The 23,685-nt window shown below is 39.1% G+C and overlaps 1 protein-coding gene across 1 annotated transcript in view; it reads right to left on the bottom strand.

The window, feature by feature from the left end:
- Positions 1–23,685, bottom strand: part of LOC140242987 (intermembrane lipid transfer protein VPS13A-like) — a 150,797-nt gene that overhangs the window by 62,004 nt on the left and 65,108 nt on the right. The window contains exons 15-35 of the mRNA XM_072322727.1: positions 23,222–23,362; positions 22,337–22,507; positions 21,367–21,454; positions 20,646–20,763; positions 19,898–19,970; positions 19,264–19,341; positions 17,988–18,168; positions 17,141–17,280; positions 16,242–16,467; positions 15,594–15,667; positions 14,664–14,806; positions 13,351–13,436; positions 11,483–11,669; positions 10,508–10,598; positions 8,808–8,966; positions 8,086–8,160; positions 6,899–7,071; positions 6,073–6,220; positions 4,757–4,853; positions 3,846–4,027; positions 2,401–2,579 (exon numbers count right to left, since the gene is read on the bottom strand). Of these exons, the coding sequence (XP_072178828.1) occupies positions 2,401–2,579; positions 3,846–4,027; positions 4,757–4,853; positions 6,073–6,220; positions 6,899–7,071; positions 8,086–8,160; positions 8,808–8,966; positions 10,508–10,598; positions 11,483–11,669; positions 13,351–13,436; positions 14,664–14,806; positions 15,594–15,667; positions 16,242–16,467; positions 17,141–17,280; positions 17,988–18,168; positions 19,264–19,341; positions 19,898–19,970; positions 20,646–20,763; positions 21,367–21,454; positions 22,337–22,507; positions 23,222–23,362 (2,810 nt within the window). The remainder of the gene's footprint in view (positions 1–2,400; positions 2,580–3,845; positions 4,028–4,756; positions 4,854–6,072; positions 6,221–6,898; positions 7,072–8,085; positions 8,161–8,807; positions 8,967–10,507; positions 10,599–11,482; positions 11,670–13,350; positions 13,437–14,663; positions 14,807–15,593; positions 15,668–16,241; positions 16,468–17,140; positions 17,281–17,987; positions 18,169–19,263; positions 19,342–19,897; positions 19,971–20,645; positions 20,764–21,366; positions 21,455–22,336; positions 22,508–23,221; positions 23,363–23,685) is intronic.

The following is a 23,685-nucleotide window of genomic DNA, read 5'->3' as shown; positions in this document are numbered from 1 at the left end:
ACGCAACACTAAAAATCAAATGCAAGTCCATCAAATCGCACGGAACGCTGAAAGACTTGCGTTTGATAATCATACGAAACTAGAAAATTGTAGGGAACCTTTTTTTTAACTCAATTGCGTTTAAACGCAACTCTAAAAATCAAATGCAAGTCCATCATATCACACGTAACGCTGTATTTAAACGCAAGTGCGTTGCAGAGAAGACTTGCGGTTTTTGTACGAAACTATAAGAAACTGTGTTTAAACGCATGATCTCTAAACATCTACGGAAGTGTGTTATTGTTTAAAAGACTTGCATTATTTTTATTTCGTAAACAAAATTACAAATTAAATGCAATTGTATGCAAATTGTAGGGAACTTTTTTTTTTAACTCGCGTTTAAACGCAACTCTGAAAATCAAATGCAAGTCCATCAAAACACATGGCACGCTGTAGACTTGCGTTTGATAATCAGACGAAACTAGAAAATTGTAGGAAACTTACACTCAATTGCGTTAAACGCAACACTAAAAATCAAATGCAAGGCCATCAAATCACACGGAACGCTGAAAGACTTGCGTTTGATAATCACACGATACTAGAAAATTGAAGGGACTTTTTTTAACTCAATTGCGTTTAAACGCAACTCTAAAAATCAAATGCAAGTCCATCAAATCACGTAACGCTGTATTCAAACGTAAGAGCGTTGCAGAGAAGACTTGCGGTTTTTGTACGAAACTATAAGAAATTGCGTTTAAACGCATCTCTAAACATTTACGGAAGTGTGTTATTGTTTAAAAGACTTATCGTAAGCAAAATTAAAATCAAACGCAATTCTGAAAATCAAATACAAGTCCATCAAATCACACGGAACGCTGAAAAGACTTGCGTTTGATAATAACACAAAACTAGAAAATTGTATGAAATTTAAACTCAATTGCGTTTAAACGCAACTCTAAAAATCAAATGCAAATCTGTTTTTAAAACGCAAGAGCGTTGCAGAAAAGACTTGCGGTTCTTGTCCGAAACTAGAAATTGCGTTTAAACGCATAAAAATGTACGGAAGTGCGTTATTGTTGAAAAGGCTCGCATTATTTTTTTATTTCGTAACGGAACTTTCGCCGTGACCGAACTTAGTCTGCACTTGCAGAGGAAAGACATCGCAACGTTTACACGTTTCAAACTACCGAAACGCATGCTGCTTCACAAAATATCAATGAAAAAAAAATGATAACGAATTATTGTTAAAGTTCGCTATGCCGAAGTTTTAAATCTCAGTCCAAAGTTAAATTAGTCCGACAATGGTAAGAGGTTTGTTTTTACGAAGGTTATAGTAGTCCGAAAGATGTCGTTTTCGGATGAACAAACTTTTCTTCTTCTTATTTCAGACAGGCCCGCGCCGTACAGAGCGGTAGTTATAATGTTGCGAATCGGAGCGCGAGAACAATTCATTTTCAGAGTATGGCAATACAAATCTAAGCAGAACAAATATGGCGACTTAGGGAAGGAAAATCACACATATTTCAACTCAGTCGGCACTGAAAAATAATCTCGACAGAATCATGCGAAATCACACGCATATCTTCCCAGCAACGCACTTGAATTTAAATCGCAAAGTTTAATTCAATTTTGGGGAATTTGCCTTTGATATTTCAAATCAAGTTTAAAACGTTAAGCTTCTAGAAACGGGCCTAAGGTTTCCGATCCCGCTCTCTCAAAATCTCTCTAGAGATTTGGGAATTGTGCGTTGTCGTTACTAACCCATTCTAACTAAAGCATTATTGTTGCTCATGTCATTAGGCATGTTTTGGCGGCAAAAGGAGTAAGATATATGGGTAGCGATCCGCATCGCGATCCAAATCTTACTCTGTACAGAGGAAATTAATTTTCATTTATAAGTCGACATTCGCGTAAGTCGACGTGTTTTGCTCAGTCCCAATTATGTCGACTTACGCGAGGTTGACTGTATATATATTATGTATTTGGGGGGGGGGGGTTGTTGTTAGAATATTAAAAAAAACAAAATTCTTGCAACGTCGCAAAAATCACCCTTTAAAAAAACACCCAACATGCCCTTTTCAATGTGGCCTTGGTGCCCCTCTGACTGACCTAAGTGCCCTTTCATGGCTGGCCTCTTGGAAAAAGTGCCCTTTTCTAAATGGCCTTGCCCCTCCAAAATCCTATTTCAAGGCCTGTACATCGTATATTTACAGGTTCAATATTCTTTGTAGATTCTACACAGATGTGTACACAATGCTGCCTTATCTAAAGCATGGTTTATACAAAGTGCTGTGTACACACAAAATTTTCTAAATATCTGCTGTTTATTTAAATTCCACATAAGCTATGAAATGGAGATGAACTATGAAAGATGACCAATGACCAAAGGGACAAGACAGAGTGGTCAGTGGCCGGACTCACTGTCTGATGGCCAGGGGACTATTTGGCCGGATGTCCTCAAGCATGACAGTCTGGACGGTCGTCCGCAACTTCATTGCCCCGTTGCTATAGGCGACGGCCAACCCGTTCACCTGCTGGAGCCTGAATCGTGAGAGGCCGTTGCGAGGGTCGCGTGACGAGACCCCCTTACCATTCCTCTGCTGCATAACCATAAGAAGATATTAAAGCAAGATGAAGATACTAAGAGTTAGGAAAGCACTGCGGCAACACAATCACTAATTCAATATTCAAAGCAGTATGATTTTTACCTCTTTATCTGAATTTGATCTACATTTTTTGTATTGATCAGAACAACTTCATGGGTATTCAGATACCATACATAATAATGCTGCAACATCTCTATGTGCTGGTGATCTTGGGTGTCTTGGGTATGTGTAGATCAGCTTTAACTTTGTCTCACACAAGCTGCTTGCTCTACATATGAAAGTCTCATGTAGACTTCACAACATTCTCATGACTTCACAACATTCTCATGATAATCTGTTTCGCACCTATAAAATAGAGATGGTCTTAACCCTAATCAGGCTGGGCTTTTTTGGCTATGCTATATCTGGGGGGGGGGGGCGGATTCCGCCCCCCCTTCAGATCTCGCCTATGGAACGCGCGATTGCGCCGAAAATCGGCACACGCCACGCCCGCGACGTATTCTATCAAAATGTATGGTTGCTTTCTCCGAAAAATTTTCCTTATATTTTATATTAATTAATTATTGTAATTTATGCATAAAATCAGTTTTGGGCTCTAAATCACTTATTAATGCTCCAATTAAGCTAATTTCATTTTAAAAATGTTTCTTGTATCATTCTTCTGAGACATAGGATAAAAAAAAATCTGTATCGAAATCAATTTCTTATGTATTTTATTGTTTTTTGAATTTCTTATGTATTTCTTTGTTTTTTGACCTTTTGTTTTTGTTTGTTTTTTGGCCAAAATTTGTCACAGACATTTTTCGCAGCATTATTATGCTAAAATAAATTAATTTCGGCCATTCTAAGTGAAGATATGAATTTTTATGTGAATCAATTGAAAAAACACAATTTGCATTGGATTTGTACACAAAATCACGTTTTGGAGCAATTTTGGGGTTGACAAATTTTTTTCGAACGGGCGTCGCGTCAAAACGGTACGCGCGGGCGCAACAATTTGGGTCTCAAAAGTTGCGCGATACTTCAAAGAAAAAAGTCATGAAACATCGCGGCGGGAGCGTATCGCGTTGCAAAGATATTGCGCGAAACGTCGAGGGGGGGGCGGATTCCGCCCCCCCCCCCCCCCCCAGCCTGATTAGGGTTAAGACGCTTGCAGAAATGTACTTGCAGTGCTTGCTTTACAGTTGTCACAACATCTATCAACTTAGTGATCCCCCTGACGGGATGCAAAAAGTGGTTAAAGAGCCCTCCAAGGCTTACCAGTCTCTGTTCATTGGTGTACAACTCCAGCTCGGCTCCCTCCATGACGAACTGGACATAAACAGTCTTCCTGGCTGCGGGGGCACTACTGGGCTGGTAGGTTGTGGGTGTGGACTCCAGGGGTGGGGATTCTGAGGCAGTATGGGGTGAGTGGACTTCAGCTTCGGTGGTGACAGGGGCGTCTGAAAGAATGGTTAATAGGAGGGAAGTGGTGTGTGGTTTAGAAATCATGATACATCCCTAAAAAAAAAAAAAAAAAAAAAAAACAAACATGCACACTGCATTGTGGCTTGTAGATCAAAGGAATGTTACCGAACAAGAACAAAGCAACAAACAAACAAGAGTGAATATTCCCTCAACATGTGCTCATATGTAGGACTTATTCAATTAGTTTTCATACATTTCAAAATTGTGAGTAGTCTACAGTTTTAGACCATGGTCTTGAAGTAGATTGTCTTGTCCCAGTAACTACATTTTAGCTCTATATTAACTAGTTATTCAAACATTCCAGACCCATTCTTGGACTTCAGAATTTGAATTGGGTCAAATTTTTGATTATCATTTATATGACACGGATGCTTTAAATAAGCAATGGATACTTATAAGCAAGCGACCACGGGTTTAGTGGCTTTAGGTTCCCTCCAAAGGACTACACGATTGTACTAGGCAATGAGGATGAAGTGCCTTGCCCAGGGTCATAACCACTGCTGCCTGGGGACTTGAACCAGTGACCTCAAAATCAATAGTCCATAGAACAAAAACAAAACAAAACAAAACATAACATTTGTTCTTTTTTGTTTCATATCAACACATGTTAACATTATCAACATCAGCATCAAATGCACCTCTGCCGGTTTACACATGTACCTCTTGGGTGTGGTAGTACCAGAAAGGGAAAAAAGGGGAATCACCTTCTGGAAGTGTCTCTGTCACAACTCTAGAGGGCGCCATCAGGTTCTCACTCAGCGTGGAGAGAATGGTGATGATGTCCTGTTCCCCGATGTTCACCTGTTTTCAGGGAATGACACAATATCTACCCGATACACACAATCTACATGCGCAGGTGTAGTGAAAACCACAAGGAAAATCTGGAAAATGAACAACATGCTAGCTCTACACATTACAGATTACAACTGTGTATTTATAAGACTATCAACGTTTGATGCATCTGTGCAGGGTATCTATACGGTATTGCTCTGTGATGAACTACACGGCAATCCAAAGTTACGAGTTTGTACTGAATAGAAAATACATTCGAGAGGTGGAAGTTCATAGAGCAACTGACAGCTAGACATTCAGGTACATGCTTACTTATGTATGTGTGAGAAAAGAGAGAACAGTGGAATTTGAGGGATAGAGGTAAGATGACTACATACACTGTATGAGCAACTGAGGGCAGGCTTCTACCAAATTTGGACGAAACATACATCGTTATATGTCTGTATGAGATGTCGAGCAGATGAGTAATACTGTGTCTCTGAAGATCAAGAAGTGGTACTAATTCATATCAAGGTCAAAAAATTAAAAGCATCACCTAATTCAACTTTCATATTCCTATTTAACTGTCATGCAGTAAAAAACGGTAGCTTTGATGTTGGTAACAATGGCAAGGGTAATTTTACGAGTGACCGGAGAGAGACATTTTGACAGGCATCATATTACAACTGAAATTGCTTCATCAGAGCTTCCAATGATGAAAGATGTACAACTGTGTAATATCTACGTGCTAATTACAAAGATGTGTCACGAATAAATTACATAATGATGCACAAGCATTTGGAATCCATATGCCCTTGAATCAAAATTAACACTCAACTGCTTGTTGAATTTTTTGTTTGTTTGTTTTTACAACAAACATGACAATTTCCAAGCATGCAACTGTGCAATTTCACTGGCAAAGACGGTCATTTCAGAATCTGCACAAAATGTAATCATGATAAACATACTGACATTTTACCTGATCAGTATTGTAACTTGGCCAAATGTGTCTGATTCTGCTCAAATGTGTACTCAAAACTACTCCATTACTTAGGTAATTACTTCAACTTCGATTTCAACCATTCAAACAGACCTGCTTTACAGGGTTGCCTTCTCTAACTTTTACTTTGTCAAGATGTTCATAGTTTTTCATTTGTTAGTTAACTTTTTGTTTTTAGCTTAGGGTGATTTGCTGGGTCAAATTTGCTTTGAACGGGAGAGAAAAACGTAGAATGGATGGAGAGTGAACCTGAACGATTTCCAGGTTTGCCGTGACTCTGAGCGGATTCACCGCCGCCACGTTGGGGTTGACTGGCCGGCTGAGGTCAACGCGGAGTTCCACGGGTTCGACGATGAGTCGGTAGGAGCCGATGGTCTGATTGGCTTGTATGACAGCTCTGCAAACAATACCAAACAAAATAAGACAGAAAGAAAAAAATAATTATGAACATCATACATGCACAGCAATTCAAGTTACTAGTATATTTGATAGTAAATTCAACATTTGATTGTGGTACTACAAAAATTTATGCATAAAATCCTAATGACAGGGAACTAATGAAGTCCTTTTAAGAAAAAAAAAAAAAAACAGCAACATGTACACAATTGTCGATATCAATTTGTGTGAATGATAAGCTTGCATCTAGAATTATTATCCATTGTTTGACCCCCTCACATCTATCCTAACACTTTTCACTTTTTATGGTTGGGTGAGCACAATTTTAAGGGTAAAATGGCTACGTTCAACCCTCCTAAAACTTGTTAAATCAATTCAGTTCATTGAAAAAAATTGACATCAGATGTTGGTACCAACAAGTAACAGCGCATGATGTGTAAACATAGGAGGGAGTCATTGTGCTGTGGTTGAGTGGGCACTCCTTAAAGTGAAGCAAGAAAAGCTAAAATGTACTATTAATATGGCATAACGGGGTCAAAGGATGGATGGCTACTCATTTATAAACCAATAACTCACAAAGGGATGCTTTCATTGATCAGTACAAAACATACCTGGAGATCTGGACCGAAGTCAGTCTGGTGGTGATGTACATCATGAGCGGGCGGTGACAGTGGCCCGCCCCTCGGGCGACTCCACCCCGCCCTCTGTGTCGAAGGAGCTGATGATGGAGAGGTTGCCCAGGTGTGCCACCAGGGCGTGGGAAGAGGTGGGCGTCTCGGGTACCAGCAGGATAGGGGAACGGATCTTGATGTCCAGGCCCACTTTTACCCCCTTCTGCTGTATGTCATCCACCTGGGGGAGGGTCGATCAAAGCGTGTGCACACTATGTTACCCACTGATAATCAACCATGATACATGCACTGGGAGGAATACAACCGTGGATACAGAAACGAGATCTCTTCAAGGTGCAAAAGAGTCTACTAAAATAAATGAAGCAAGATGCAGACGTACGATACGTATGTGTGCATGCTTGGAGAGTCTGCTACATGGAGGAGACAGACAAAGTTTTCAGCTTGAATCAACAAACCTTGTCCGTGCCTAGCCTGTTTTCCTCAACCTGAAACAAGGACATTAATCATGACAATATTATAGTACACTGATTGAGGATACTTATGAAATAGTTTGATAGTCAAGGTGACCACTCAATAATCTAGATAGAGAATATGTTACAATAATAATCTCAATGTACTTGTTACAGTCACATGCAGTGATAGACTGTGACATGTCAACTGAATCTACACAAATGTATATAAAGGTAGCAATTTGATAATATAACAATAGCAATGAATTTAATATTCATCAGTAAAGGTTATTTTCATTTTAAAAAATTGTCAATATTCTAATTTGAAAGCAAGAAATAAAGCCAACAATAAGCCAAGCATTTTCAGGAATTAAGAACTGTGTGCTATTCATATTTGGTAAAGAAACTGTATCCACCTATTGATTTCTTAACTTGGTATATTCAGATGCATTATCTACAATTGTACATATAATATATTTATAAGTACATTCTATTTATTTCTTTATTATTATTTTTTTTTACACATCACATTTGAGGAATGAAATACCAGCTCAAACTTTGGCTGAATACAATGTGAATTGTAAAGTCAAGCTATTAAAAATAATTTCTCTGAAACTCAATTCACAGCAACAGAGTTTATATATGTGAGATATACATATATATCGCCTGCCGCGACATATCTTTCTTCACAACTATAAACATTTTCAGCAGAGATTAAACGGCACAGGGCCAGGAAGATTCACAGCACTGGTACGACACAAACTTTATTGGTTTGAAACACTCACGGTTTTGACGGCCATGTTGGAGGCCTCTTTGGCCGTTTCTATGGCACCTTGGTTGATGAAAGGCTCAAAGAAAGACTACAAAGATGAAAATGAAGAGAGAGAGAGAAAAAAAAAAAGAAGGGAGAATAATCGTAATGAATCAGCAAAGGAATGTCTTTACTTGACATGTATTGATCTTTCAAACCTTTCCCATCGAGACAAAACTGGAAGCACAAGATTCAATGAATCCAGTATTGTAATCTAAATTGTAGAATGATGACAACACCACAATACCTGCTGCTTGTACATGCCTGTGTGGTACTTGTCTGAACGCAACCATGTCCTAATGAAGGGGGAGGCATTAACACTGGAAGGAGCACCTGTCCATGAACTACACATGTATGCCATAATGATGGGCCCAACTTACATTTTTTCCTTCACTGACCCATCGGCAAGTAGAAGCATTTATTTTTAGATTTTTACTTCCCCAAAAGAAAAAAAGTACTTGCAAAAAAGAAAAGTACATGTAAAAGAAAAGAAAAAATCAATGTATTTATTGTCATGACATGTGATATTGATGTGTGTATCCAGTAGCTGGAAGTCACACTTGTGTTGCTGGTAAATTTGATAAGGTATTTATCTCCACAGAGCCACAGGAACTGCACTGACTGTAAGAGATCTTTACATTCTATGACCATATAGCTTCTGCAAACTATCCATGACTTAAAAGGTTTGGCACCTACCACTAGCTCCTTGATGTATGGTCCTAGCAGCACCACCTGTATACTGCCTAGTCTCAGTTTCAGACTGTAGTCCAGCGGAACATGGGTGGGGCCTGTGGAGGCCCAGTGTCTGGTGGGATGATGGTGGGGATGGGCTGGCGTGGGGCTGCTTGAACTGAACTATCTGTGAGGGCGAGAAAACAACAGCAGTGTAAAGTATGGTTCAGTTTGGTGTAATACAATGTGTTCCTATGATGTGCTACATTTTGTTAACTTGGTGTACTGTAATGTGTTCACCTGGTGTACATTGTACTACATGTGTTGACTAGGTGTGTTGTTATGTCTTGACTTGGTGTACTACATGTGTTGACTTGGTGTTCTACATATGTGACCGTGCACCTCAAAACGAACATAAAGTCGCACACACTGATTTTGCGTGAGGACTGAAAATAAGTGAAATGGGTCAACCTAGCCGAACTTGACTTTTTCATATTTTCTGAAAGAACGGGTCTTCTTTTACATTATGCTAAAATTTGGTATCATAAAACGGGCAAGAGAGTGTGTTTTTTTAGCAGTTTATCTCGAACATTTTTGGTAGAATAGTGTGAATAGGTGTGTCTTTAGAATCCCTTTTTCATTTCTGAAAAACCTTGTCCACACTCTTCACTTTCAACTCTAATAACTTTTGAAAGGATAGTGCTACTGCTTTGAAGGTTAGCATTAATTATGGACGGAATGTGTTAATGAGGCATGCATAATTTCAATTTAATTTGATAATCCCTTCATTGTTGTTATTCTGGTGGTTTACTTCCTATTTTTTGTCCCATTCATCGCACAGCCAGCACGGTTTGGTAAAGATTAAGCGCTTGAATAGACACTGTACTTCAGAGCCTCTTTTCTCAGTTCACACTTTTCCTGAGTTTGTGCTTTCTTTCCAATATTTAGATAGGTTAGGAGAGTCCATTTGATTTGAGTCATACATTATTTTAAAGCTTAAAGTCTGCTCGTTCAGAATATGGTCTTAACTAAAAATTCATGTCTGGCGACTTTTGTTTGTTTTGAGGTGCAGGGTCACATATGCAAACTCTGACGGTATTCTGCACTCTGTTGCTTCCAAGATACATTTACGATCATTCCTCCATACATGCAATACACAGTACACCTGGTTGCAGTAAATGAAAGTGCTGAAAACAAAAACAATTCACACTGCTTTAATACTTGGCAAATGTGATCTCTGACAACCTCCAACACCACAAAATCTTTTTACACTTGCTGCAAGGTGTCTATTCAAATCTCAATTCGTGAACACAACTCTCTTTTAGATTTCCCAATTCTTCAAAGAGGATGCAACCTGCACAACATTAAAAAAAACTCTGCAATATGAATACCCATTTACCAGTTTTGATAAGAATGATAGAAAAGCATACTCTTCCAGAAAATTATCAAACAACCAAGCTTTCACATAATAAACAATTTACACCTACCAGAAAATTAATCTGTGCAACTTTTTGTGGATTTTATTAGGTAAGGTCTCATTTTCTTTTTTTATGTAAGGTCTCATTTGGTACTCCAAAATGGGCGAATGATGCCAACCCCTCGTGGTTTGCTCCAGGTGACTAGCAATAGTCAACAAACAATATCAACCAGGCATGTTGTGGCATACGCTTGAATGACTTTGGTACTCTGGATAGGGAAAAACCGAAAGATTTTGCCAGGCTCACCCTAACATCAATGGCTGTTTGGTCCTGGAGGCAGATGATCTTGGGATAGACAGAATCAGTGACGGCATCCTCAAAGGAGAAGTCTTGCAACCTGGAGCAAAAAACAAAAAACAACACAAACTGAAACAAACATGTCCATGTGCAGGCAAGGAGTATCATTAGTCTTTTTTTTTTCAGCCTCATATGCTTGGTTATCTCTATCAACATGACTCCTCTTTTAGCCATCATTGACTTTTCCCGTGTTAGTACAGCGTACATCTAATTATTAAAGCACATTGCCATCGTATCTACGTGAAAGAGCATTGCATTATTGTATAAGCTGTTATGTTTGCGGGGATTTAATTTTCATGAATTTTGCAAATCACAGGTGGATCACAAATTTAACAACACGCGAAAATGTCTCCATGCGCTAGGGTAATAGTGCATTTACGTTAGCATCAGAATCAATTCGCAAAAACAACTACATCTCGCGAAAATGTCTATGACTTCCTAATTCACGAAAATATCTGCATGCGAAAATAACAGCGTATACAGTATTATGCCATGATGGACGCATACAATCGTTATTGGGTGATTTACTCCACAGATACATGTATAAACCTATCATCACTAACCTTACACCACTAAAAAAAAAAAAAAAAAAATTCCTGTTCACCTCAGGATGTTAGTGAGGTGGACCACCTAAGCAAGTCAGCACCCTGCTCTTTGCAAGAACTCCTCATAAGCAGAATCTTAATCAATGCTGAAAGTAGCACAATAATCAAATACAAACCTTGTTATAACAAGCTTGCTTAAAACTTCAGTAGATACCACTTTTAACACAGATAAATTCAGTGGTTCCAATTTCCATTACTGTATATTTGTCTCTTTTTGAGTACAATTGTGAGGTATTGGTTATAACGAGGTAACATCGGCATTCCCGGCAATCTCGTTACGGTGAGGTTTCTGGTGCCTGTATGTACTTTCTTGGCTTACCTAGCTTTCAGTGTCATTCTGGTATCCTTGTCGATGACGGCGAACTGTAGCCCCCGAATGTAGACGTTGCCCAGGGACTCAAAGACGTCAGTGAGGGTGACGCATAGGTACTCCATGGTAGCCTCGGCGTGGAACCTGATTACCCCCCTAGCCGGAGACTTGGGGGGTACTGGCAGAGTGGCGGCGGCTGTATTGATGGATTATCATCAAAGAATGTTTCTGGTAATGTTCTAAACTCTTCATAGATTCAACATATTTTTATTCTAACTGTACAGCGAAGCTCTCTATAAATGAATGCTAAGAGAGGCAGCAATGGCATTTTGATTTTTTGCAGACATTCCCTTTTTCTTTTGATGTCACAGAGAAAAGCTAGTTCCTTTTTTTATTAAGCAAAAAATCATATATTTAATAAGTTTTGTTTATGGGTATGTTCAGTCTTATTTATGAATTCCCTTTCTTCCTTCACCATGGCACTCATTGGGTTACTGTTTATATTTTGCGGGTTTTTCTATTTTCGCCAAACTAGAGTCAGGTACTACAGTGTAGTTGCAAATTCAACAACATGCAAAAATTACTGACTCTAATAAAGGTACAACATTAAATCAAATCATCTGACGAGCTGATGAAGCGTCCAGGATCGGACATGAAACCGTCCTCTGAACTAAAAACAGTAAGTCGAGATGATTTGATTTAATGTTGTACCTTTATTGCTCATTACCTGGATGAATCAGAACTCACACCATATGATACGACTCTAATCTCGACATAACTGTGACATGCATGTGTTTATTTCTCCATTTATTACTGCACTTGACAACGGCTAATTTAACCCTAAAGGGGCCGGGCTTTTTTGGCTATGCTCAGACCGGGGGGGATGGATTCCGCCCCCCCGAGATCTCGGCCATCGGAGGTGCGATCGCGATGAAATTTTGCATGCATGAGACCCGCATCATAATCTACAAGATTGTGTCATAAGATTTTTTGAAACAATCAATTTCTAATTTTAATTAATCAATTATGCAAATTAAGCTCAAGGTGATATTTTAGCCTAATTAAAAGCATTGAGAGTCTAATTTTTGATCTGTAAATCTGTTTTAGCATATTCAACAATTGTACATCACAAAAACTTCCAAAACTCATTTCAATTCTTATGTATTTTATTGTTTTCAGAATTTCTTATGTATTTCTTTGTTTTTCAACTTTTGTTTTTTCTTTGTTTTTTCATTGGAAATTGTCACTGACCACTTTTCTACCATAATAGCACAAAATTAATCAATGAAAGTGATTAATTGTAAAAATAATCAGGTTTTTATGACTTTCATGACAGAGCACTGTTTTCCATAGGAAATGTACACAAAATCACAAAATTTTGCCCATTTTGGGGCGACATTCCGTTACAAAAATGGGCGTGGCTTCGCAAAAGTATGTGCGGACATTGCAAATTTGGTCTCAAAAGTTGCGCGAGACTTGAACGAAGAAAGTCAAGAAGTCTCGCGACGAGGCCTTCTCGCGTTACAGAATTATAGCGTGAAACGTCGAGGGGGGGGGGGGGGCGGATTCCGCCCGCCACACCCCCCCCCCCCCCCCCCCCCCCCCCCCCCCCCCCCCCCCGGCCCTTTTAGGGTTAAGCACTCGCAAAATTGTGCGGAAGTCCCGATTCGCGAGAAAAATAGACTGAGTTTTCACTAAAATATACAACGCACACAGTTAAATGTAATTAAAGGTGAACAATACATAATATCTTAACTCTACTCTTTAATCTTTAAATATCTTACATTACCTGTACATTTACATTTTGTATCATTTAGTACATTGAGTATTATAATTTTTCCCTTATTAATTGGTTTGTTTTGGCTCATTTGACTCACATGGTTGTGGTTGTGTGGGTGGTTTAGAGGGCGTCTCTGACGATGGTGTCTTCCCAACTTTCTCTGCTAGAGAGATGGAGCTAAGACTGTGGAGCACAGAGAATGAGCCAAGCATGAGAGGGAGAGAGGGGTGGGTGGGTGTAAGGGGACAAACAGAATGAGAATGAATGAATAAAAACATTTCGCCTCTTTTGGGCAAAAATGGATACAACTCCACATTAGCCACCCAGCCACACAATTCCATCATACACAGGGTTCCCACAGAAATTTGAAAACAGAATTCCATGACTTTTCCATGACTTTTCCATGACTAAATTGCTGCTTTCCATGACTTCCTTTCTGGCACGGTTTCCAAAATCAGACACGTTATGATGGCCTCCACCTCCCCTCACAGCCATCCGTTCCACCCACTATCTTACTCATGACATGTACTATCATTAGTATATGTCCCGGGAGTTATGTAGAATTTGGGATGTCACAAAACTGAAAAAAAAATGGAAATCATGAACACCAATAGCAGAGTATGATCAGAGAGTATGAGAGTTGCGAGACACGACAAACTGGAAAGCTGCCACAGCCAAGAGGTAAATGCAATTCCATGACTTTTCCATGACTTTTCACAAATACTCCAAATTCCCTGACTTTTCCCTGACTTTCCACGACCACAAATTTCTCCAGGATTTTCCAGGATTTTCCATGACTGTGGGAACCCTGCATACATTTCATGCTGCTTAAGAATCAATGTTACCACTGTGATCTACCAAATGCACATGGCAGCATTATGATGTTTGAGATCTACAATATGGTATGTCTGTTGTATTCTTGCTGCACTTGTGGACTGAAGTCAAAGGCGATGGAACAGAGATCTTAAATCAGAGAGGGGTACATATGTAGACACACATTATAATGATTAAGAATAATATGGCCATTCCAAAGACTACTGAAATAGTTCCACGTGTGTGTCTAAATGATGTCTTACAATATATACTGTATATGCCAAATATCGCGAGGTTTTTATTTTTTTGCGAATTTTGCGAGTCAGGTGCTATTTGCAAAATTAAAGACTCGCAAAAATATTGACTCTGATCCTGAGGTGAATGTGACGTACACGTATACATTTCTCCGTTCAGCACAGGACTCCACGATTGCTAATTTAACTCGTGAAATCGTCGGGAAGTCCTGATCCGCAAAAATTTAGACTCACTAAGTATATGACGTATACAGTACTTCCTGGCATTAACTCCACACTCTCTTGAACTTGATTCTATGCGAGCGTGATTCAGACAAGAATTTACGAGGGGACAAGACCTTACCTTGTGATCATGTCCGTTAGGGTTTTCTGTAGGAAGAGAATGGCGGTGCGGTGGAACATGACATTGAGGGCGGTAAAGTGAACCACCACAGCCTGCTCTGTGGATCCATAGTAACCACTGAAGTCTGGGCACTTCTCATCAACCTGCGACAAAAAGGTCATTGATTCCACTTTAGAAGACTGTACAACACAACACAACACAACACAACACAACACAACACAACACAACACAACACAACACAACACAACACAACACAACACAACACAACACAACACAACACATCACAACAAAACACAACACAACACAACACAATACAATACAATACAATACAATACAAGTACTTATATAACGCTCTTGCAATGAGTGAACACGTATCACAGCGCTCCCAGCCACAGTCAGAACAGTGGCTGGTTGAACGTGACTAAAACTCCCTTCATACCAACATCCAAACGTATCTCTACTACAGATCTCATCCAGAAAACTTCACACGTGCCTGCTAATTTGATTTCAATCTACCCCTGCTACAATTTTACATTCCGAACATCACAATTATTAAATAATTACATGTCCACAAAACTCTAACAACAAAATAAACTTTATAACGTCAAGACTGCGACGTAACAGAAGATCAAAAGTAGGTATGAAGAAATCTGAATCACAATCTAACTAAATGAAATTGGAAATTCTATAGGGCATTGAATAAAAAAGAAGAAAATCCTGAACAAATAACGAGATCATGAATGCTAGCGTAGCAGCGTAAAAATTTCAACACATACAGTATCAATCAAATGTTACGATGTTTCAAGTGTGTCATGACAAAACTCACACCAACCCATGTTCTTATGTGTAAGCCTTAGAAAGCATAAGGAGAATGCAAAAGGGGAAAGGGAAATGTAAACTTTAATGCCAGATTCTGAGAGTGACACAGACCTTTCTGTACAAAATTGAGATGAGTTCGGTGGTTGCCATGGAACTGATGAGGTGGAGATAGGTGCCATCTGGACCTGAAGAGATTGAGGAAAGATTAAAACTGTCATTTGGGTGACTAGTAACTGTAACTTCTTAAATCTATTTTGATGTGAAGTTCCACATCAGTATGTTTTGTCTTCTGAATTAATTCACATACAATGTTTGTCTTATATCTTTCTTCTCTTTGATTTCACCCCGCTGATGATGCATTGTGAGTCAGTATTTTTTTTTTTCATCTTTGAGTGTTTGCATTCGGATTATCATTGTTCATTATTTTCATTTCTTTTTTTTTTACGTGCCACACATTTTCAAATGGACAGGAACACCGTCTTCTGTTTGAAACTTACAACATAATTGGTAAAGATACACATATGATGTGATCATTTGACAGAAAGAGAATTTCTCATCTCAAGAACGCCTACAACACATCTGTACCTCTAAATGATAACTTGCTAATTACATGTATAGCGGCATATCACAGTTAACTGCACTTTGTACATACTATTCACACACATCCGATGCTATGTACGTTGTATCTGAGATATAACTCCCCAAAACTGAACAACGCATTGAGACATGTCTTAAGATACAGCATTATTTATAGCTCACCGATATGGAACTTGTCAATGACTTGAATGCCCCTTAGTCCCATGTGTACAGCTAGGCCGTAGGTGCTAACAGCAACATCCACACACACAGAGTCTATACGCAGGCTCAAGTATTCTGATTCGCCAGACTCTGTCGGGGAAGGAGGAACTGGACTGGTACTCCTGTCCCCCGACGTCTTCAGAACTGGCAGAACGGATTCGGAAGGCTTGGAAATGGACACCACCACCTAATCCAGGAGTAAAATATGAATGTGCTGAGAGTTAGTTGCATACAGGAGCCATCAATATTCATTCTTGCATTTCTTTGCTGCCTGCGGACACTTAACAGCCATATACAAACCTGACGGGCATTACTTGTGGAATAATCATTTCCGTACTATCACAGATGAATCAACATCCCTAGATATTTAGGATATCTCATTCTGAAATTCTCTGTATTGTAACAATGTAGCCACTCATAAGGTAGACAATAATGGTAACTAATTCATATAGCACATAATAATCATCCGCGATAATTCTTTACGTACTTTACATCAGCACAACACTGTTAAATATCTACTTTTTTTTCTTTCTTCTCTTTTATTCGAGCAATAGATGATGAAATTTGTTACATACAAATTTTTCGTTTGATGTAGACTGAACCATTGTAATTGTTTAATGTTTGTATTGCCTTTTCCATGATTCTGAATAATTGATTTCAAATAAAGCCCCTCCGATAGAGGAAAAAAAACACTGTTAAATAGCTACATCTGCAACATACTGCATGAAAAGTTAAGTCGTACTACTTGCAAAGAACAGTCAACCATTACAATTATGAAAAGGAGGAAAGTCTTCACCACTGTTTTGAAGTGAGGTAATCAGCAAGCAAAGCACAGCAAAAAAAGTTAACGAGTGTCTCACCTCCCTGATCACGAATCGAAGGAGCGTGCTGGTCTTGTTGGTGGGGGAGTCGTTGTCATCGAACTTGGGCACGGTGGAGGACGCCGCCCACTGCTGCATCTCCTCGTCGGAGTGGTCGGAAGCCGTGTAGTACACGTCACCTGACACAACAGCAATCACATGGTTTTACATCATTACAGAAAATATAGACAAAAGAAAAATGGCTTAAAATACATCTTGGACTTGGACTGGCTGCTGGTGTACAAGGGCATGGTGGTGTGATAAGCATATGATGTTGTATTTACATATTGTACATACATGTACTTTACTTTCGATGATGATGTAATATCTAGGGAAATGCAGTTTGTAGTTACACTGACAAAGTGACATGAAATTTACTTGTTGAACAATGTCCGTCACAATTAACTACATGTACTTTCAAAAGAGAATCTGAAGTGGGCAGTGGGGTGTATTTGATGATTTGACTTTGTATGAACTGCAGAAAATTGACAAAAGTGCAAGGCTATGAAGAGCAATCGTTACTTATTTCTAAAATGCCACAATGCGTCTAGTTGATATCCTTTGCTTATTATTGCTAGTTGCATGGCACAGACCACAAAAGGTTAGCACTTTTTCACACATTGCCCTGTGTGTGGGGCAGATCATTTTCAATGCTAGGAACCTACTCTTTGTAAGGAGCTAAGTGGCATCTTCTTGGTGTGAGTTGTTATTCTCTCACACACAGGACCTCCATCTAATGTGGGACAAATGAGCACCAATGTCTGGAACAGATATCGTCCCAGATGATGACAATGACAATGATGAAGATGAAGATGATGCATTATTGTTCCTACAGATTGAAGTGTACCTTTAAGAGGGGCCGGGGGTGTGGGAGGTTTGACCGGCTTGCTGTCCACCTCGTCCACATTGGTCACTCTCCTGGACATGATGCTGGTTCCTGCCACCCTGATCTTGCGGCTGCGAAGCATCAGTCTCTTGGCTTGGCGCAGGGCAGCGGTGGACATCTCTGACTTTACCTCTTTGAGGTTCTGACGGAAAGAGAATCAAACCATTGGCAGAAGAGTGAATATTGCAGCTAACACACAGAGCATGGCAGACTGCACCCCTAAATGTGACAGTAACACACAAGAACATAAAATTACTTTAATAGTAAATGCAAGTTATTTAGCAAATTATTTCAGTGTGTTATCTCCGGACTTGTAAAGCAGCATTTTCTTTGGACAAAGAAGATGATATTCCTTCACTATTTCATTATTTTTGCTTCACTGTCCTGTATCAAGCACATAATATTCACACATTCCTAAAGTGCACTGTAAATGTTTGCCACACAACTATTGCAGATTCACTATAAAGCTGCTCATATCTTCCTGCTCTGCTTGCAGAAGGGTATTAGCTAGAACACGAAGAGCTAAATATTCATGTTTTACACAGCTTACAGAGTTCCACTGATTCTCCTGCCCAAGGTTCACCGAGAAAAATGCAGCAATGGTGGTCTACAAAGGGACCATCTTGAAGGAGCACTACCTACAAGCAATAGCTTATCTTCACATAATCACACACACTGGCTAGCACCATGGAGGCTACACTTTGGAACTTGTCAAACTTTGCTGATGGAGCTGCGTGATGTTGTTCAAATGAACGAAAAAAATATCAAGGGATATACAATGTTGGAAAATTATGATGTCAGTATCAAGAGGTTTTTGAACAAATATCTAAAACTTTGAACTAAAATATACCACTATGAAACTGAGTGGTCTTTTCAAACACTTACACCCATGGGAACAATTGAGCATGGTAAATAATGTCACTCTAGTATTGTACACTTTGTTACAGGCATATGTAAAGTGATCACTTTCATTTGCAGTCTTTTCATAGCCTCCTTTTCTCCTTTTTATCAGAGACAATGAATCTAACATGTAGGACCATGAACCTCAGAAACTAGAAACATACTGTTGAACAATGCATTAAAAAGGCATTAGCTTTTAGCATGGAGAGCTAATATCTCATTTGATGGCCAGATTAAAACCCAGACTACCTCAAAATTCAGACCAGCTTCTGCTGGTCACATGACATCTACACCGCTGCTCAACTGGCCAAAACAGCACAGAGTTCACTCCACTCACCACAGAAGGCAAATTAACTCGGTAAGGAATGTTGTCTGAAGGAGTTTGCATGTCTGGAAGCGGGAGATTCTTGGCAAACTGGAAAAAAAAAAGAATAAGCAAGAAGGATCAGATATAATGTCACAATATCATGATTACATTCCTTTGTTTTACTTTTATATCAGAAGATCTGCACGTACGCATATCTAGGCACAACAAGTTGAATGATGTGTATGTTAAACTTTCTTTTGGACACCTGTAGTAAAAGCTAATCAGGTGTTCAGAAAAGGCAAGATGACACAACTTGTCATAATCTTATATCAACGAGCATTTTTAAAACACATTGCTACGCAAAGGACATGATAAAAAAATATTTGCAGTCATACAAGATACTGGGTTATACTGTACTTGACTGCATACAGAGTGATTCAATTGTCGGGTGAAGTAACAAAAATAATTTGCATCATCATTATTATGCCAACTGCCCCAACTGCCCCCATTAGAATAAATCTCTGAATTAACATGCAAATTTACATCTTTAATCTACATCAATAATTTTTCTAAAATCAAAGCTAAAGATCTGTGCTATGAGGGTTACAGATTTAGTTGTAAATGCCATGTAATAAATTATCTTCTTCACAGTAGCTACTCTCACCTTGACAAGAGCTTGAATCTTGGAATCTGAGATTGCCAACTTTAGTGACGGTAGTACTGCTTCAATCTTGTGCCTGGCAAATCAATATACATGGCACCGTTGAAATGAAAAATGTCACAGCATAGAAATAGGAAAAGGTCAAGCGTGTGACGGTACAAGATTTTACACAAAGTGGAAATATAAGACACTGTATTTTTTATGACGAGGCAAAACAGAGTTGAACAGACCAGAGTTGTTGAATTCAAATTTCACACAAATCTTTTGACAAGAAACAGTGGTTGTTATTGATGACCATACAGCTTCCCTAAAGTGTGCCTGACACAGTAACAACTAAAGCCTGCAAACCACAATCTAAGCACTGCTAAATATTGAGTCAGAACAGAAGAACTGAATTAACACAAAGCCATCAATATGTTACTTCATTTTTTTTTAATTCATTTAATCTGTCTTTTTTTCACTGACTTTGGGATCAATGACTTACATTCTCCTAAAACCAGAAATTGACAGTCTTTAGATATTACACCACATATATATACATGTAATCATCATTTGTTTTGTTTCGTTTTTGCTTTTTTACTTGGCCGTCAGTGAGAAAAATTAAATTGTGTGAAAATGCCTAGTATTCTTATGATACTGGAATGACCCATTGCCACTGAATAGAGTCTGGTGGGAACCGAATTTGCAAAGTTGATCCCACAGGAAACAAAGTATCAAAGATTGTTGCCATGCAGAGGCACGTTGGACTCACTGTGGAAGTTCCTTGTAGTCTGGCTTGGCACTGATAAAGGTGTTGACCTGTAGACCCAGGCTGGGGAGGAGGTGATACTTGGACTCTCGTGCTAGGAGGGCCTCTCGCCAATCAGCACCTTAATCAAATTGTACAAATGCATGAAGAAAAAAAAAAATTAATATAAATCTGAAAAAAACAAATGATGTCGGAGAGAAAGAAGCAACCTACCGTACATTAACATTTAAAAGAAACTGGGCTCAAGTAAACCAAAGTCTGTCACAACATTGAGTATTCACTAAGCTTTTATCAGCAATCCAAAGATATACATTGTCAAATTCTTTTTTTCCAAACTTACAACTTCTCAGCAAATGAGTGCATTTTTAAAATTTAGATCATAATTTTTCAGAATTGTTGCTCAAAAGCATAAAAAACCTTTAGTATTGTCTTTCCATGACATTGTCACGCAAGTCCAAAAAAGATGAGTACTTTTCAAAGTTTTTCTAAAAAAAAACCCCACAACAATATTGATGGAAATGATTGGAGTTTGTTTGGCAGTTAAATACACATCTCCACTGCAGGTTGACAATAGAACAATAAAAACTACACTGACCAGAGCAACTATCCATAACTATTCTAATGCTATCCTTTCCAGGGGAGTTCCACGGACCTTTCTAAGCCCTGAACTGGCAACTCATCAGCAACGGCAATAGAGGGAAATGACAAGAAAGTATTGACTAACCTGGTTCCACGAGTAAAACTTGGATGTCGTTGATGCGGATGACGAACTTGTCGTAGAGCCTGGCCTCTATCTCGGTGGGAGTGGCATCCTGGAGAGACAGAGACAGACAGACAGACAGACAGACAGACAGACATACAGACAGACAGAGAGACAGACAGACATACAGACATTGGGGGAGGAGAGAAAAAATGTAGGAGAACAGCTTACCATTCTGTTTTGACATGATTTCACACACTTTCTGTCTACCACACATCTCTGTTATTGCAAATCGCAAGTTATTTTAAACAGGTGCAGAGTCTACAACTTAGAATTCAAATGTTCAGATGATTGAATGTGAAGTAACAGAAACAGACAGTCAAATCTCATCTACAACACAGTAGCATCATATCATGCTCCGTATATTAAGATAAAATCAGTACTGAGTTGATTGACGACAATGATTCAAGAGTTACTACACTGTGTGTATATTGAGAGGTAACAGGCTTCCAGTTGACTACTGTGACCATCTACAATGCCAGTTTATTTTGAAACTTTCATGAATCAAATTTCAAGTTCAAGAGCAATTGACTGTCTAAATGTGTGTTTTCTCACTCAGATTCATGTATGGTCCAAACAAGTTACGAAAAACTTAATATTCTAATTTGATCAAAGAACATTCTTGTCATCTATATTTGTTTGGACACAATGGGTCATGTGTGGTTGTGTCAAAAATCATGATTTCATTCAATAATTTTCCTTCCTACCCACAACAAGCACAAAAACTTACTCCCATCTGATCCACTTTTCCACTGGTTTCTTGAAAGGAAAGATGGCTCATTAATTTCACTGCAACACAACATGCTACACATAGATAAGATAATACCATCTTCTTTCTAGATCTCTGCAATAATGCTCTACAAATCTTGTAAAAATCTGAGGAATTAACCCCTTCAACTAGGCCATGCTATTTAGGTAGATGACAGGGTTAAACACCAATCAGGAAAGGACTAGGCACCTCTAGGGCAGTGGTGTCTTTCTGCAGCTCACTGTTAACCCTAAGACTGCCGAGATCCAGGATGAGGAGGTGTCCTCCGAGGTCCAGCAGTCCGTGTTCTGGGATGATGATGTTTGGCGACTTCACATCAAAATCCACTTGGATGGTCTGGAATGAATCGGACATGAACAGATGCTTAATTGAATAAAGCAAGTTGAATGCTGGCTAGAGGTGGTGGAGATGGTGTACATGTATCCCATCATTCAGATATGACACATTAACAACGACCAAAGGCTACAGATGCACAGCAAACTGAAAAACACTCAACATAAGTAAGAATTATTGGAGGATATAACTGTCTTTATCTTAAAATTACACCTCTCGTTTCCTTACAATGCCTGAATAGAGCCTGTATGTACTAGTATGCTGTCAGGCTAGAATAATAATCCCAAAATGGGAAAATTGTGCATAGAAATCACGCTACCTCAAGTTTTTATAGAAAACACATAATTTCTTATTTTTGACAAAGGAAACTCATACTAAACAGGTGGCAGCACTGTATATGAAAGGGATACATCTTCACATTTAATATTCAATTTTTGTCATCAGGTATTAATTGAAACAGATGATAGTGTCACAATACACACTGCCTATTGGAACCTGGACCATTCAACTTCCTAAAGAGCACCTAAATGTATTCATGCGCCTAGGTTGAGAAAAGTTATGTGGATAACAATATTCTAGTTACACAGGACACAAGTTTTGTGGTGAGACTTGAACCTTGGACCTTCAGATTAAAAGCACTGTGTGCCTATCCACTAAACCATAACACCTCCACCTTGTAGAGGGGCACCCATCATCCATGGCCCTCTCTCTCCTCACCTTGTGGTGTTCGATTGCATAGAGAAGACTGTTTTGGGACGCTTTGGCCAGTTCCTGTATTCCAGCATACGCGGCTGACTTTAGTCCTGGAATGTCTAGGTTCGGCACCTTGAAGAATGCTATCAGCTCAGACACTGCATGCTGAGGGACAAAGGTCACAGTAATCACATGATTCATTACAGCACATGAAATGGGTGGACAAAAACAGAAAGATACAGTAATTGTTAATGTTCATCTAAAAATGGTGATACAAATCCTATCAAAGTGATTGGCCAAGAGCTGTCACATGACCAGCCTCTTATTTCATCTAATGGCCCAGCATCTTCATAGGGCATGAGTATACATTCTACTGGCCCGTACTAAAAAAAACATGTGTCTGCTCTCAGTAGCACTGCCTGTGTATTGTAAATGCATTGGATTTATTTGTGTGTGGTTCAGTTGAATAGTTTGGAGCTGGTGCTTCA

This window comes from Diadema setosum, chromosome 19 (genome assembly GCF_964275005.1).
Source record: "Diadema setosum chromosome 19, eeDiaSeto1, whole genome shotgun sequence".
Taxonomy (NCBI): Eukaryota; Metazoa; Echinodermata; class Echinoidea; order Diadematoida; family Diadematidae; genus Diadema; species Diadema setosum.
This window is presented reverse-complemented; position numbering and strand designations above follow the sequence as displayed.